This window comes from Phalacrocorax carbo, chromosome 9 (genome assembly GCF_963921805.1).
Source record: "Phalacrocorax carbo chromosome 9, bPhaCar2.1, whole genome shotgun sequence".
In the NCBI taxonomy this organism is placed as follows: domain Eukaryota; kingdom Metazoa; phylum Chordata; class Aves; order Suliformes; family Phalacrocoracidae; genus Phalacrocorax; species Phalacrocorax carbo.
Genome location: NC_087521.1, coordinates 24,728,445 through 24,744,749, shown reverse-complemented (window position 1 = coordinate 24,744,749; position 16,305 = coordinate 24,728,445). Strand labels below are relative to the sequence as shown.

General features: G+C 47.6%; 1 protein-coding gene across 2 annotated transcripts; it reads right to left on the bottom strand.

Annotated features, from left to right (window-relative positions):
* Positions 1-14: 14 nt before the first annotated feature.
* On the bottom strand, positions 15-15,570 carry LOC104040180 (cholesterol 24-hydroxylase). Of its 2 annotated transcripts, XM_064460744.1 has the most exons (15): positions 15,329-15,570; positions 11,165-11,242; positions 10,800-10,881; positions 10,171-10,244; positions 9,401-9,487; positions 8,586-8,724; positions 7,890-8,000; positions 6,926-7,082; positions 6,538-6,600; positions 5,363-5,435; positions 4,831-4,915; positions 2,854-2,964; positions 2,505-2,593; positions 1,530-1,596; positions 15-640 (listed from the first exon to the last, which is right to left on the bottom strand). In XM_064460744.1, the coding sequence occupies exons 1-15, from the start codon at positions 15,454-15,456 to the stop codon at positions 479-481; spliced, it is 1,506 nt and encodes a 501-aa protein (XP_064316814.1). In that variant the 5' UTR covers positions 15,457-15,570; the 3' UTR covers positions 15-478. The 2 variants fall into 2 exon arrangements, with proteins under 2 accessions (XP_064316814.1, XP_064316815.1); XM_064460745.1 differs by lacking the exons at positions 10,800-10,881; positions 15,329-15,570.
* Between the last annotated feature and the right edge of the window lie 735 nt (positions 15,571-16,305).

Below are 16,305 nucleotides of genomic sequence, written 5' to 3'. Positions count from 1 at the left end.
CAACTGGAGAGTCCTCAGTTTTCCCAATGAGATTTTATTAATGTCTAGGGGGATATTAGCAGATCTCCAGCACAAGGGATTGAAGAGCTTATCTACAAATAGATGGACTAAACCTTCCCTAGCAATACCAGTATTGGTACCTCTGGATATAAGTCATATTAATACATTGTATAACATTGCTTACGTTATCAAAAGCTCCATCAGCCTTATTGGCCTGCTATTGCACTGTTGCACTGATTGAGACTGTGCACAACAGCAGCAGAGCCAGGGAAAGCTCTGGGACGTTACCCTCCTGGTGTGGAAACCACCACGGGAACTTGATAGCATACAGACTGCGTTCTTGCCCTTTTCATTCAGAAAGGTAAGAAGTAACAGTGGCAGCACCAAATGCCTTGATTCTAACTTTTGATTAGTGTGAAGATCTTCAAAATCAGAAGAAAACTCTATCACTACCACGTCATGCTCCCTCCCTGAGTAGTCACGCCTGGCAGCCTCCTGTCAGGACCCTTGGCTTCAGTTTACACATTACTCCATCTAGCGGCCTAAAGGTTCCAGCATCCAAGAGCTTAAAACTCTGACCTGGTACCAGCTGGAATTCAAACCTCTGCAGCAATTTTGCCATCACCACTTTTGCCTCCATCTGTTAAGAAGAAAAGCAAAGTCATTGTCAGTGAGAGCAAATACAGCTTGGACTGCAGCTACTTACAAGTCAGTGTATTATGTCATGCTGCTTTGTCAATACAGAGATTTAAACGTTAAAACATTAAATGTTACTCTGTTAACGCAGCTGGCTGAGTTTGGGCAGGAAGAGAGTTGCCTGGGTCTTCCTGGATTTAAAAACAACTGACATGCACTAAGAACTGTCCCTGTGTTCATCTGTTAACCCCATTTTGGAAATCAAAGGTAAAACCAAGCACTTTAACCTGCAGATGTTGAGCACTGGTGCTTAGATGAACTCAAAGCACAGACCCGAAGAGCTGGCCTCCTACTGTCCTTCTGAAATGCTCTCTGCCATGCTCAGGTACTCACATGCTTCATCCAGTTGTTCCTCCCATCCACGCAGTCCCCTCCTCGCCTTCTCAGGGCCAGTCCTGGCTTGTGCCCTTCTGCCAGCTGATGTTTTCCCTGCCTTGACTCTGCCAGCTGCAGCCACGGGATGGTCCCCAACATCCCCTGCACATCCCCCATGTGCCTAATCTCAGCTGGCAAAGGGATGTTGACTGTTTGGATTCAAGCTGGCTGACCCAGGACAGTTCAGAGGGAGAGCAGCCTGCTGCCCCCTGCTCTGCAGGCACCTTGGCTGCATGTGGGCATGGGTGACATGGGACCAGTCCGGTACATGCATGCCTGCTCACGGACAGTGTTTGAGACATGCCCTGACGTGGGCATGATGGGGATCTTCCCTCTAGAGGGAAGAGGGTCAGTGCACCATCAGTGCAGCTGTTGGTCCCCCACCACCATCCACCGCCAGCACACCCTGAGCTGGCCCAGTGCTCACTAATGAAGCATCGTTCCGGGCCTCTGCTTACCTGTGCAAACACCTGCCCAATGCAAGATCGGGGTCCCAGAGAGAATGGAAAATAGCAGTAATATGGCCTACAAGGAAAATGTTCAAAACTGTCACTCTGACAGCTTGGTTATAAAGAAGCAAGCAAACATTTCATCGTAGCAGCAAGGAAATAGTCTAACTACCACCTTACCTAGCTGACTTGCTAAGGCAACTTCCAAATTAACATATTTTTGGTTCAGAGCAGCAGTGCAGGTCTGAAGCAAGACTCATCATCATCTCCACATACTGTATGGCTTAGCTCACAGAGCTGTTTTGTTGTATGCAAACCTTATTTCAAAGCTGAATGTCAAGCATACTGTAAATGCTCTCCAGCCTGCCATGGGGACCTAACAATCCACCCAGTTACTGCCCCTTTGGGCAGCTCTGAACCGCGTGAGTGAGGGGGCGTTTGTTTCAGAAAACTAGACTAACTCTAGGCTGAAGTAAAACCCCTGATTCACAAAGTAGTTAGATGCAGGGATCAGTACCAACTATTTAGCTCACTGATGCCTCCCACTGCACTCCAGCCTACTGATGCAGATATGAATTGGGCTGCCGGCCCATGCGGCTGAACAGCAACTTCTGTCTCTCGGGCCTTTGTCCCCTCTCCAATGTGGAGACACTTTCAGCTTCCTGCGGCCAGGGCTGCCACCCATTAGATGTTTGTATTGCACTAAGGCAAATATTCAACCTGGTTTTGGCCCAAATATTTGACCTTGATACAAACATTAAATAACATTAGTACTGGGGGGGATTTGTAAGGTATTATGTGGTATAAAGAACTTCTGGAAAAAAGCTGCACATTATTGCTCTCTATTTGCATTTGGGCAAGGATTTAGCGTTACTCATACTGGAACGGAAATATAGTTTTATTCTACTTTTTTTCCCCTTGAATTGTCTTCCTGTAATGGTTCTTATTAGATATTTAATAACCTAGGAGTAAAAAGAAACTTACTTAGGTGCATCTTTGCTAAATCGGTCTGGATTGAAAGTGAGTGGATCCTTGAAATACCTTTCCATCCTCCCCATTATATAAGTGCTGAACTGTCAAGGAAGAGTTTGTGTTAATCAGGAGCAGCACACTGAAAATGCCTCTTTGCTGTCACAGGTACAAAACCGTAACTGCCTTCCACTCCCCAGGCAAAACCAATCCAGAGTCCCAATTCATACCTCAGTTTTGCCCAAAATTTCAGAGAGGCCAGAATAAATATACCCAGGGAGTATTTTGGCCCTCTGATACACAGTCCCATTGTATTTGGATTGACTGCAGTAGCTAAAAGCTGCTGATGGTGGGTGGGACTCACAACAAGCACTGTGTTTGCAGGAATTCTGATGCCGTCAATGATGTGCTCCTTCTCCATCCAGCGTATTGTCCCTGGGACAGGCGGGTACAACCGCAGTGATTCCTTCAAAACCTGTGTCAGTGAAAAGCACAAAAGGTCAGTTAGTTAATACAGTGTAGGAAGCAGAAATAAAATTAATTACCTCCCTATGGCCTTTCACTTTGGCTAAATGGGAGCTTTTGACTTGTGGAACAGATGCTAGTGTATTTATCTTGGGCTCCTGCGGGCAAAATACATGGCTAAGTCAGCTCCTTCAGGCCTGGTTCTTTCTTGCAACTGGTAAAATACAGAGAAAAAGAAGCAAAACCCGCAAGAGAGAACATGCATGGAACAGATATAACACCTCAAGTCAGGTCAACAACTAAAAGAAAAAGTACTGGGAAGCAAATTCAGAGGAAATGTCTAAGAGTGAAGTTTCATGCCCCTGATGAGCCATTCTCAGTGCCAGCTGCCGCAGGGATGGGTGGCTGCTCCCTCCTCCTTCCCGTTCTCAGCACTGCACTCCTGCTCCTGCCTTTGTCCTGCTTCTGCTGCTTAGGGAGCTGAGCCAGGTCAGAGCACCAAAATGACAAAAAACAACCTGGCAAAGGAAAATGAATAGGGAACAGTGAGGAAAAACGGAATGACACCATTTCTTTTGGTGGCAGTGAGCTGTAAGAATGGCTTATTTCATCAAAGTGAAACCTAATTAACAGTGCACATTAGCACCACGCTGCAAATGCAATTAACGGTGTGTATGCACGAGTGGATTAATGAAAAAGAAGCGTGGACAAAAGGATTCAGAATTGCCTGAGCGACAGGAGAGGAGTCCCATGGTCTCCGATACTCCAGTGATGGACTGGCTCTGACCAAGGGTGACTGTGATTTTGGTTGTACAGACCCAAGCTTGTTCTGTTAAATAAACGGTCTGCTTTGAGAGGCTCTCATGTGATCTGTCCTAAAACTGAAAGGCTTAGATACCTCATGCTAATTAGAGTGGTATAATTGTGATGGTGTTTGGAGAAGCCTAAGGAAACCTGCTGATTTCTGTACTCACACAGAGATGCCTTTTCTTTATGAGAAATACACCTTTGAAATCTATCTGCTGTCAAAGCACATTGAACTGTGGGATGGGATATGGCAAATGGTAAAATGCCATCACCCACCTCAACGAGGCAATTTAAGAGAAAAGCAATCATGGCAGGCTACTAAAATCACAGTGAATTTAAGCACAGAGCATAGTTACCAGGGCTGTGATTCAGCCTCTCCTGAGGGCTACTGGTGCCCCCCATCTTGTAAAAAAGGATACTCAACACAAATGCTGGCGAGTAGCCAAGCCCTGGCTTTGCAGTTCATTACCAACCAGCATTTCTAAACACAAAACCACTTTTAGGACCAAACTCTTTTTTCCCGAGCGACTGAAGAGGATTTCACAACTGAATAATAAAAAATTGAAATTGCAAAATATATCCATTATTTTTGGATGTCCTCAAATCCTGCTGAGTTTATGGCACATGATGAGATCATAGCTGGAACTGCTTTAACAATAATCAGACAAAAATAGAGCTGTGAGTTTGGGAAGCAAGTGGGACTCAGGCATGGGCTGGGCTTGAAGTTGCAAACCCTTCTTAAAATACAGCTATGGTTTCAGCTTAAACAGGTGGGGATGAAGCAACTCTGCTCTAGCTCCCAGCTTGGTAATAATTAAAGAAAGCAGTGAAGGAATTGTGTGGCATTTTGGAAAGAATTTCAAGGAGCATCCTCCCCAGCAAGGCTGGGCTGCTGCAAACAGCTCACAGTATCCACCTGCTGACTCTCTGGGGACAAACACCATCAGGATCAAATACTGTCCTTGCTCTTAAAATTTTAAAAGTGTGGGGCTCCTCTTGGCAGTCCCATGAGATGGCAGGAGTACTATCAAACAGCTCTGACTGGTATTTTACCTCACTCCTACAGTACCTGTGATAAATAGGTGAGTTTGCCAAGATCCTCATAGTCAACGTCTCTCTTGGCACCAAGGACTTCATCTACTTCAGCCTGAAGCCTGCGGTTAAAAATTAAAAAAAAATGTTAGTTGCAGACACCCATTTCTTGCTAGGCAAGCTGACAAGTTGTATTTTTTGCTTTCCAGACACTGAGTTGGACTTTGACTCCCATCCTTGGGCAAAATGCCTACTGATTCCCAGCCAGCCTGCCTGAACTTGTGCCTCATATCAGGCCGGAGCAATGTGTGTACAGCGCAGCTGAATCAGGCAGGAATCAGGACCAGCTTTGTATAAAGGCTTTGAAAAAACTCACTTAAGATGAATCATTCCAATTCCATCTCAGCTTTTTTTAAATTTTAGATATATTGGGACTATGAAACTGTTTATTCTGGAAGGGAAGCTAGAATTTATCATTAAGTGATCCTAGCTTTTTAATAATCCTTATAATTAAGTTCACCTTGAAATAATTAACAGCAAGCTGGGTTTGCAAATTGGAGTGTACATACCTTTCCAGTATTTCAGGATGCTGAGCCAGTGCCATTACTGTAAATGACAACTGATTGGCAGTGGTTTCATGACCTAACAACACCAAAAGTCAGGTAAAAGTTAGTATGAAGTAATAATATGATACAAAGATGGTCTAGTGTGATTGTGAACAGGAAACTTTAAACGTCAGGCCCCGAATGTTCCATTTCAAGTACGCTAGAAATTAAAGGAAACTTTAAAAAAGGTGTACATTCTATGTAAGGGGCTTTCAAGAATGACAAGAACAAGAGGTAGATGGTAAAGATACGAGAAGTCTGCTCAACTCAAAGCTGCAGTGGCTGCATACGGCACCTACAGGTTATGAGCTCCCTAACAGTGAGGTTCAATATTTGCCTTGTCATATTATGGGACACACGGTTCTGCCAAGAAGCAAGGATTTACTGGTTTTGAGGGAAAACAGAGTTTCTAACCATCTTTCTTTGAAATGTCTGCTTTATGTGGATAGTTGTCATTTTTTCATGGATAGGCATACGTATTATCTTAAAGCATTACAGAAAACACTTCTGCAAAGACGTATTTGTGGCAGTAACGTCTTTCTTGTGAAAGAACAGTGTTTTAACCTCACCTTCTTAGGGACCTAAATTCCACTGACTTGCAAGATCAATTTTTCTACATTGCTTACCTCACTTATCATCTCAGCCCTTGCTTTTTCTGATAGGCTTGACAGTAGCCTCTCTTACCAAGCACTGACTAATGCTTGAAAGGCAAGAATGGCACTTAATCGTGTGGGTGAGGTGACATGATGACACATGGGACGTGTTAAAGATGCTTTCAGTGGGGTTTAGCAGGATCTGGAGGAAGGGCCAGAACCCCACGAGGAATAGCCTTGCGCCACAGCAGGCAGTGCTGCCCTTTGCACTGCAGGATGGAAACCACTGCCTAGCATTATTTACTATGTTCATATGACTGAAGAAGAATAACATATCATCTTCCTATGAGAAAACTAAGACTTCTCTTTAGACCAGGCCCAGCTGGTCCTACGCCAGTGTAATACTGCTGTCTTCCAACCAGGTGACTCCTGGTTACAGCAGCATCACACAGAATGAACAAGGACATCAACCATGACCCTGTAGATGGCCCAAGAATGTGTACAGCTTCCCACACAACATATCCAAACGCTAAAATAGCTACCAACCTGCAACAAAGAAAGTGATAAAGTTATCCAGAATGTTTTCATCATCTCTGGTTTCCTCCAGAGCTGCCAAGAGAGAAAAGCAAACGAGATTAGATGTCGCCGTGCTGCAGCTGGAACAGCCAGAATGCTCTGCCCTGTTTTGCACATTTTGTCTGAGGTGGCATCAGGAGGGGCCGCTGAGCAGGCAGCTAAGCAGTGACTTGTGACCAATATTTCATCCGACACAAAGAAACCGGAAATTTTCAATGCAACTCTCACTACCTTCAGCACAAAAAAACCCACCCTCAAGACATCAAAGCATCAAAGTTCAGATCCCCAAAACAGGCCTCCCCAGATTTCATGGCAAAACATGCCACAGATGAATTAACTCCAACAACATGTCCCCTACCATCTCCTTTCAGTATCTGTGTAAGAATATCCAGTGTGGCTTCCTTCCCGTTCTGGATGGCCTCTCTCCTCTGGTCAATACACTCCTTCCCCACACGCCGCAGCAGCCTCACGCTCTCCTTGACCTCCTTTACCAGCTTCTGTTGCCCTGGCATGTACTGAATACAGAATTTCTTTAGTCATTTTATTCCTTTTGCTGGTAAAAAAAATACTGCCAGTGTTATTTTTCAAATGAGCACCTTGTTTTCTGTTAATTGACATTTGTCACAGAAGCGTCTGCTCTCCACAGAACAAAGTGAACGCCCCCACGGTGAAGGGTTTGGGCTGAAATAGGAAATATTCCAATCTGGGCATGCTGATGTCTGGCCTTGTCAGAGCTGATGTTCTGAGCACTGTTGAGCAAAATTCTTCACCTCTCCACAGAGAGAAACTGCAGCATGCAATACAGAATCTCACCTCTGGGCCCAAAAATGAAAACAGGAGCCCTAAAAGCCTGAACTACAGCTTTCATGAGAAACTGTGCAATGATTTTTAACATAAATATTTCAGATTACATCTGTAATTTCCTAGTATATGAATTTTGGTCAAAAAGATTTTTTTTTTAGGGTAAGAAAGTTCAAATTTCTTCCACCTTGAGTGAATGTTGCCATCCTTCTTGGACAAATGGCAAAAATTTCAATTTTTGCAGTGATGGGTGTGAAAGTGTAAAACCATATGAGAAGACAACACATGCATGGGGGAAGAGAAGGCAGAAAGACAGAAAGGAAGCATTAAAATGTTACGTTAATTTTGCAAGCGTTTTAAAGCACCAATGGATTTTATCTCAATGCACACTGGAGGGAAGGAGCTACTGATGAGCTTTTCCCTGTCATGCACGGACCTCACACAGCTCCAGCCCACTCGTGCACGAGCAGGGGCTCCAGCTGGACGCAAGGAGAGAGGACTGAAGCAAGGTGCAAACAGACCTGCACGAAAGGGATGCGTGCCTTGGTCATTCCCTCCAAAACCATGGTCACAGCATGCGGGAAAGGCGTCTGGTCATCGCTCAGTGCATTTAATTCCAAGCCAAAGGCTACCTGAGGAGCAGAAGAAAGAAAAAGCAGCTGCATCCTGGCTCCCTGGGGCTGGGGTGAAAGAGCAGGACAGCCTCACAGCACCGCCCTTTCCCCTAAAAGTACCTCAGGCTAGATCCTGCCTCACAGAAGGCTGCGAGGGAAGGGTACTATCTATGTTATGCTTCCTCCTTGTTTTGGGAGATTAAATATTTACTCTTACTCTCCATTCATCCCAAACTGTTTTGCATAGAGAAGGGAAAAGCCATCGAGAGGCAGGCTTCATGTTGACATAGAATGGTAATAATACAACATCCACACGTGAACAAGCACCGGTGTGTGTCCCTTTGGCATAGAGGGGTGGGAGGTATGAGGCTGTGAGGGCTCCTGCTGGCCTCACCTAGGCTGTGCAGACCCTTCCCTAACTGCCCCTTCCTACGGCTCAGCCTGAATGGAAGTGGCACAATTAGTCCTTCAGCTCTTCTGGCACTGCTGGGTAAAGGCCTTGTTCCCTGGCTCTGGCTCCTGAACCCGTTCTGCTGCCAGTAACCGTTACTTCCATTCCTTCCTGCCGATCTTAGAGGAAACAACAAAGCGGACAGCTGGTACCTTTGCAATGATATCCATAGTCACTCGGTTCATCATCGTCAGCATGCTAAACTCTTTTTTTCCATCTGCCTTTTCCTCTAGCTTCTCCATCAGTTCCTCTGCTTTTTCATTAAAAGTTTCCATCAGACCAATCAGGTAGCTGAACAATCAATAAAAATGAGTGATGGGGGCTCTGGAGAGGACATCTTTGCTCAGGAAAAATTACCTTAATTATTTTCCACAGAAAATTGTTAAGATTTTTTTTTTAATTTATAATAAATTTGCCTTAATACTTTAAAAATCAAAGAGAGAAGATGAGCTAAATTCTTCTTATAGCAGCCCTGCTCCATCCTGCCATGTAAACAATGGCTGTCATGGCGAACGGCCTGCCTGTGCATGCCAAAGCAAACGGGCTTTATCTTCAGACCCTAAACACAATGCATCGAGGCACACACAGGCAAAGCAGACCAACCCCCTGCTTATCAATCACACCGTATCTCCCAGAGGGAATCACTCAAGTGAATGATGAGGCTTGCCCACATCAAACCCCTGAGGTCTGTTTTCCGACAGGATAAGGCAGCCGTCAGCACACTCCTGGATATGCAACCCTGGGACCTTTCTGCTGTTGCTGAGCTCATATGGGTGCCGCTGCCCCATGGGAAGCCTGGTCAAATTATACTTGTCATGGAAATGGTGCCTTGGACCCCAAGAAAAATGTGATTTTGGCACTAAATTTTTTTTTCTTTCTAAATATCAAACAATCGATCAATGACAGGGAGAATAATGAAAATACAGCAGAAATAACAGATAAATCATCCCAGAGATATGTGCCTTACCTTCGGCTGAAAGCTGGATCCATTATCTTCCGCTGCTTGTGCCAATGATCATGGTCGCAAACGGTTACCAAGCCATTCCCGAGAAATCTAGCATTTAGGAAAACAAGGAAAGGAACAGTTTTCAGCAAGGGAGCCAGCCGAACCCCGTGTAGTCACAAAGATAACTCTTCCACATCTACTTTCTTGTATTTTTGCCATGTGCAGGGAGCACCGTACTGCTTTGAGTACACAGTTGTTGCACCACTGTGGACAACGACTGAACCCCAGATATATTTTGCCTGGTAGGCGTGGACTGCTGAGTCCAATAAGATACTACTTCATTACAGCTGTTATGCAAATAATTAATAAAATAACTGGATTATTATGTTTTTAAAAACTTCAGGCTATCAGAGGAAAAAAAAAGCCTTTTTTGTTACTGAGCTTAGGAGCTGGAAACTCCCAGGCATTAAGGAATAATTCAGTGCTCTAAAATCTAAGTGAGAAGTTTGATGATGGTCTTGACCAAACTATCCTAAGACCGACTGAGCAACCACGGCGGGGAAGAAATATAATCAAGGGAAAAAAATCCAACATAACCTCCTCCCTGGCTGGGATGACACTTGACTTGACACATAATTCAGTAGGTACATGTTGCTTACATATGTCTGGAACTAGTCACTAATCCCCACACTAGGGTAAATGGTCCAAGTCAAAATAAGTATCATGCCTGTGATGTTATTAATCTTTCACTTATTTTCAGATCACAGTGGCTTCAGATGGGTTTCACCTACCTCTCACCAAATAAACTGAAGATACGACCATACACCAGCCGATCCTTTGGGTACTGTGGTGACATCAAGAACTCCTAAAGTCAAATCTCAGGTCAGTGAATACTGAGTGTAATCCATTCCCCAGACAAAACATAAAAAGCCACTTACATGTTCACTCTTTTCTTCCTGCAGCAATAGTCGGAAGACTAGATGAATTATTTGGTGTGCCCTGATTTCCCAGTTCCTGTGCTACTAGCTTGTTTCACATGTCTCTAGCACTTTTTGCCCAATGACCTGAAATCTTGCTTTGTGGTTATTGCAAAGATTTAGAGGAAGAAATTCAGTCCCTTGTGCCTCACTCATTTGAGATATTAAGCTCTTGCAGAGAGTCTGCTTTTCAGAAATGGTGAATGCTTGCTCTATCTGCTGTTTAAATAAAGGTAGTAAAGTAAATCAACTGGATCAAGGAAAAAAAGTAAATCAGGACAGCCTGGAGAGCAGAACACCTTGCCCTCCTAACCTGGCCAGAGCCGCCCTCTCTGCAGGCACAGACTGGCTGCACAGCACTGTCCTGAACATCAGGCACCACCTCTCTCTTTCTGGATGGACGGGCCGATCCCCACTGTCAATTTGGCTTTATTTTGCAGTACCTTCACTCCTTCGGGACTCAGAATCATTACTGTGACTCTGTGAAAGGCATTAAGCCGTACAATAGGTCCATATTTCTCTGCCCTACATGAAGAGAAGGAAACGGAAAAAGAGAATTATGGTACAAACCACCAACATGTAACAGTTCAGACCTGACAACCTCAAAGGACCAAAGCAGCATGTACTTCGAACTACTGCAGTATTCAGTGAATAAAGCCATTAACAGAAGGATCAATGCTCTCTCTCCAGCTCCTCTACCGACCTTCTGAATGATGCTAAATATACAATTCCGGGCCTCTGCACCATGATTTCCCAATTTGTGCTACAGAGCTATCCCATTCGATGTTACTGATGTGTCTCAACTTACCACTGCAGGAAGAGATCATGCATAAACTCCTGTTTCCTCAGCATTCCCCACAAGATCGGCAGATGTCCAAATAAAAAGCTGCAGAAAATGAAGGTTAAGAGTGTCATGAGGATGCCAACATAGGGTTTTGTATGGATTGCAGTCCTTGTTGCTCAGCATACAACATGCGTGTTGTAAGGAAAGAAAAATAACACCCAGCTGTGCCAATGCCCAGCCCTCTCGTGTGTAAGCTGGGACTGGGGTCAGGCTGGTGCACTTGTGCAGCCAGGAAGACCAGCGCAGATATGCAGGACAAGGTCTTTTTTGCTGCCGTATTATAGGAGATGTTTGGGTCTGGGAGGGAGCTCCCAGCAAACTGCTTTGCTCTTTGGCTAGCTGACTGAATCTCCGCTGCAACTATTACGCTTCTGTACACACAACAGACATTTGCATTAAATGTTCTTTAGTACATGCTCATCCCTGATAAGGGTAACTTCGGTTCTGTCAATGGAGTTAAACTGAGTAAAATTAGGAACGGTCTCCTTCTGGCTAAAGCCATGTCACCTCAAACGCTGGAAAGAAGAGGACAACCTAGAAGGATAATCACTGGTTAATATGGAAATTGCAGAAACGAATAAGAAGGGTTAACTCTTCAAACACATCAGCTGTATTAAAAAGTTAGAGATCAATTCCTTCTGTGAGTGGTGAATTCCCGCCGGCTTTGTATACATCTGAAGGAAGATTTGGCCAAGCTCCTCTCTAAATGAAGCAAGCTGTGCTCAAGATCTGTTTTCCATTTAAGAGACGGACAGCAATACTATCATCCTTTTCAGTATTAACAAGCTATAGGGGAAAAACAGGCTCTTACTTTATTTCTGTTGGAACTGGGGGGCGCTTAAAATAACAAGCACTCAACAAAGTTGTCCAAAATCTACAGGAACCTTTAATCCTTCACTTGTTAGACTCCTCCATTGTAATGGGACTCCAAAATGATGTGAAAGCCCCAAATATGACAGATGAGTCTTTCATCAGCTAAAGCTCCAGAAACCTCTCTATCTGCAGCACATGAAGCATGGTCCCACTCATGGCTCCTCTTGTGTGTCTCACAAATCCTCAGAGATATTTTTCATCCCCAGTCCCATCGCTACCCAATTAATTCAGGTGTTAAAACAAGCCTAAAACATTCATCCCCTAATGAGAAGACCCAATGACTTAGTGCATGCCATGAAAAAAACTGAGCAAGGGCTTGGTTTGGGATATATAACCATATGATACTATCATCTGAAAACATGTATTTGCAAAGAAATCCCTTTTGCCCATTTCTTGCTATTAAATCTTTAATATGAAGCAAACCTTTGAAGAGATGACCTCCTCTCTTCACAGGTGAGCTATTCACGCAGTAAAAAATGACACAAAGCCACTAGGACTCACTTTTCCAGCCTGTCCTGCACAAGTCTCCTCTAGAGATGTGCTGTAAGTTCTGATAAAATAAATCAGCGCAGGAAATCTGGGGTGTTAACATAATCTTGCCATCATGCAGCCATAAGACCTTACACAAAGTGTGAGGTTTTGATAAGATCCTGTTGTACTTCATCCTAAAACAGGGCTTTCTTAAGCTTTTATCAACGGGAAAGAGCCAAGGGCAAAGGGAAAGTCATGCAACTGGACAGAATAACACCTTGAAGCGATACAGGCTGTGGGCTGGCTGGCTGGGGAGCCGATCTGCTGACCACTACCCGGGGGCTGGTCCCAGTGGGCAGCAAGCTGGACACAAGCCAGCCTTTGCTTCTGGTGCTCCTCTTCTCCAGTTTGCCAGATATTGTCTCAGCTGAGAAGCATTTACATTTAGATGAATCTCATTTCAGAGTAATTTGGGTTGGCAAGGACCTCTGGAGACCACCGGTCCAGTCCCCGGCTCCAGGCCAGTCAATGTCAGAGCTGTTTCATGGCTCAAGGCCTCACCCAGTCACTTGTGCCAGTGTTTGAGCACCCTCATGGTAAAAATGTTTTGCCTTACACCTAACTGGGATTTCCCTTTGGGCCACTGTCCTGGTTTCGGCTGGGATAGAGTTAATTTTCTTTGTAGTAGCTATTTTTTGGATTTGTGATGCAAACAGTGTTGATAATGCAGAGATGTTTTAGTTGTTGCTAATTAGTGCTTACACTAGTCAAGGACTTCTTCAGCTCCCATGCTCTGCCAGGTGCACAAGAAGCTGGGAGGGGACACGACCAGGACAGCTGGCCCAAACTGACCAAAGCGATATTCCATACCATATGATGTCATGCTCAGTATATAAAGCTGGGGGAAGAAGGTGGGGATGTTCAGAGTGATGGCGTTTGTCTTCCCAAGTAACCATTATGCTTGATGGAGCCCTGCTTTCCTGGAGACAGCGGAACACCTGCCTGCCCATGGGAAGCAGTGACTGAATTCCTTGTTTTACTTTGCTTGTGTGCGCGGCTTTTGCTTTACCTATTAAGCTGTCTTTATCTCAACCCACGAGTTTTCTCACTTTTACCCTTCCGATTCTCTCCCCTGTCCCACCAGGGAGGGTGAGCGAGCAGCTACACAGTACTTAGTGCTGACTGGGGCTAAACCATGACAGCAGCTTGTCTCTGTTGCCCTTTGTCCTTCATTTTGCAACTCCAAGGAGAGTCTGGCCCCATCTTCTCTTAACCGCTCATTAGGTAGCTGAAAACAGCCAGCAGATCCCCTCTGCCCCTCAGCAGCTGCTTCTCCACCCAAAGCAAGCCCAGTTCTCATCATCCCAAGCATCCTGGCTGCCCTCCACTGGGCCTACCCCAGTTTGTCAATGTCTTTCTTGTACAGGGGAGACTACCACCAACACAGGGCCTGGCCTTACCTTTTTTTTTTTAAATAAATGACTTTTCAGAGCTGAAGGTATTTCATTTTCCCTACCTTGGACATTTAGGAATGGAAGTGTTTGTCCAACAGGTACTGAAATGGGAGTTTTGGACTGTCCCTGACAATTTATACTTTTGAAAAGCTATCAAGTACTGTGGGCTTGCATGACATACAAACTTCTACCTAGACATACCACTACTAGAAACCTTCCTGGGAAGGATCCTAGGCTGATCACCAACATCAAGCTGCAAACCCTGAAGAAGGAACAGAAAAACAGCCACAGGGTTACTCAAGCTGCCATTACTCTAGAGTGTTACTTCACACCTCAAAATGAACATGAGGACAAGCAGTTACAGGTATGGCAAGATCCATCCTCTCTGTGATCTTACTTTCTGACCCTGGTTACACAGTAAAACTTAGAGCTAGGCAGCCAAGGTTGGTGTCCCTGTAGGGCTATGTAAGGGAGTGCCTGTGCAGCGCCTCTTCCCATGGTGTTTTAAGGAGGGCATATGTACCCAAAGGTGAGGTTGAACAGGAAGCACAGGCACTCCTGGAAGAACTGTGTCTCCCTGTGGCGGCGCTGCTGACGCCTTGCTGGTGGCCTCCTCACTGCCCTTTATCACTTACGGCATTTTGGGGGTTTTTTGGGCAGAAAGCAAACACCTAGCTCACGAGGGACAGCACGGAGAGTACCTGCTGGAGTTAATGTCAGCGTGGCTCTTGGAGCTGTGCGGGGCGGCAGGCTGTGCTGGTCCCGTGCAGAGAGCCCCTCCTGCGTGGCTGGTGCTGCCTGTCAAGTCCCTCTGGCAGCATAAGCAACCACGCAGTTCGGATGGGCAATGCTAAGCTCCTCGTTTCACGCTGCTGTGGCCACCTTGAGGCGAACAGCAGGGAGATGTAGGCCAGCAACCCCACGCCGCCTGCCCGAGCCAGCCACGCAGCGCTGCGGAGCAGGGCGGTGGGTCTCCGGCCACGCCGGCGGCGCCAGCCTTCCCCGGGGAGCGGGCCCACGGGTGCGCCGCTCCCAGCCGGCCTCGCCTCCTCGCCCTTGCGGTTGCCCTTGCCCGCATCAGCAAGGTCCCGGTCCCGGCCCGCCCCAGCAGGTCACCCCGCAGGGACACGGGCTGCAGTGTTTATCTTCTGCTCTGACACTGCCTCCCCCGGCGGCGAGGGCAGCCGCGGCGCAGGGTCCGCCGCTCGCAGCTTCCTCCTGGGCGCTCCTCCGGGAGCGGGCCTCGGGGCCAACGGCGGCGGTCGCTCCGCAGGGCCCCGACAGCCCACGCAGGTCCCCACCCCCGCACCCGGGCCTGCCTGCCCCTTACCTCTCCCGCGGGGCGCCGGGGATGTGGTCGTACTTCGCGTGGATGTACCGCACGTAGCAGCAGTACAGGCCGAAGGCCAGCAGGGAGAGGGCCAGCAGGAGCCCCGCCGCGGCCACCACCGCCTCCATCGCCCGCGGCCGGCCGGCAGCTGCCCTGGGGAGGGCGGCGGGGCGGAGCCGGCCGGGGGAGCCGCGGCCGCGGGAGGGCGGCGGAGCCGGGCCGGGCCGGGGGAGCCGCGGCCGAGGGAGGGCGGCGGGGCCGGGCCGGGGGAGCCGCGGCCGCGGGGAGGGCGGCGGGGCCGGGCCGGGGGAGCCGCGGCCGCGGGGAGGGCGGCGGGGCCGGGCCGGGGGAGCCGCGGCCGCGGGGAGGGCGGCGGGGCCGGGCCGGGGGAGCCGCGGCCGGGGGAGGGCGGCGGGGCCGGGCCGGGCCGGGCCGGGGGAGCCGCGGCCGCGGGAGGGCGGCGGAGCCGGGCCGGGCCGGGGGAGCCGCGGCCGCGGGGAGGGCGGCGGGGCCGGGCCGGGGGAGCCGCGGCCGCGGGGAGGGCGGCGGGCGGAGCCGGCCCCGGTTAAAGAGTCCGTCGGCAGCGAGGCGGGTGTCGGGGGGCTGAGCCCGGGCCCCCGCCGCAGGTCCAAATGCAGCCCCAGGGGGTAACTGCCTGGCAGGCGTCTGCCACCAGGCAAGGAAGGTGGGGGCTCTGTGTTGACTTTTAACTTTATAATGCGAGATACAAAGGGATGCCTGTAGGAATCAATAAATGACAATTTTTCAGAGCGATCTACTTTGGGTCCCGTGTTCTGCAATGTTCTCACTCATCATCCAGACATGGGAACGAGAGATGATATGGTTTTAGTCAAAATGGGCAATCTAAAGCTGACTGCCACCGACTGCATAAGGATCGCAGGACACAAGGGACCAAGCCATAAAATGGTGGAAATTCATTTCTGCTAAATGAAAAGTAATGCATGAGGAGAGATAAA

Excerpts from the sequence above, each read along its gene's own strand:
- LOC104040180 (XM_064460744.1), bottom strand. The coding sequence starts at position 15,456 with ATGGAGGCGGTGGTGGCCGCGGCGGGGCTCCTGCTGGCCCTCTCCCTG. Across the intron at positions 8,001-8,585 it reads CTATGGATATCATTGCAAAG|GTAGCCTTTGGCTTGGAATT; the intron begins GTACCAGCTGTC and ends TCTGCTCCTCAG. Across the intron at positions 2,594-2,853 it reads CTGCAAACACAGTGCTTGTT|TTCAGCACTTATATAATGGG; the intron begins GTGAGTCCCACC and ends CTTCCTTGACAG.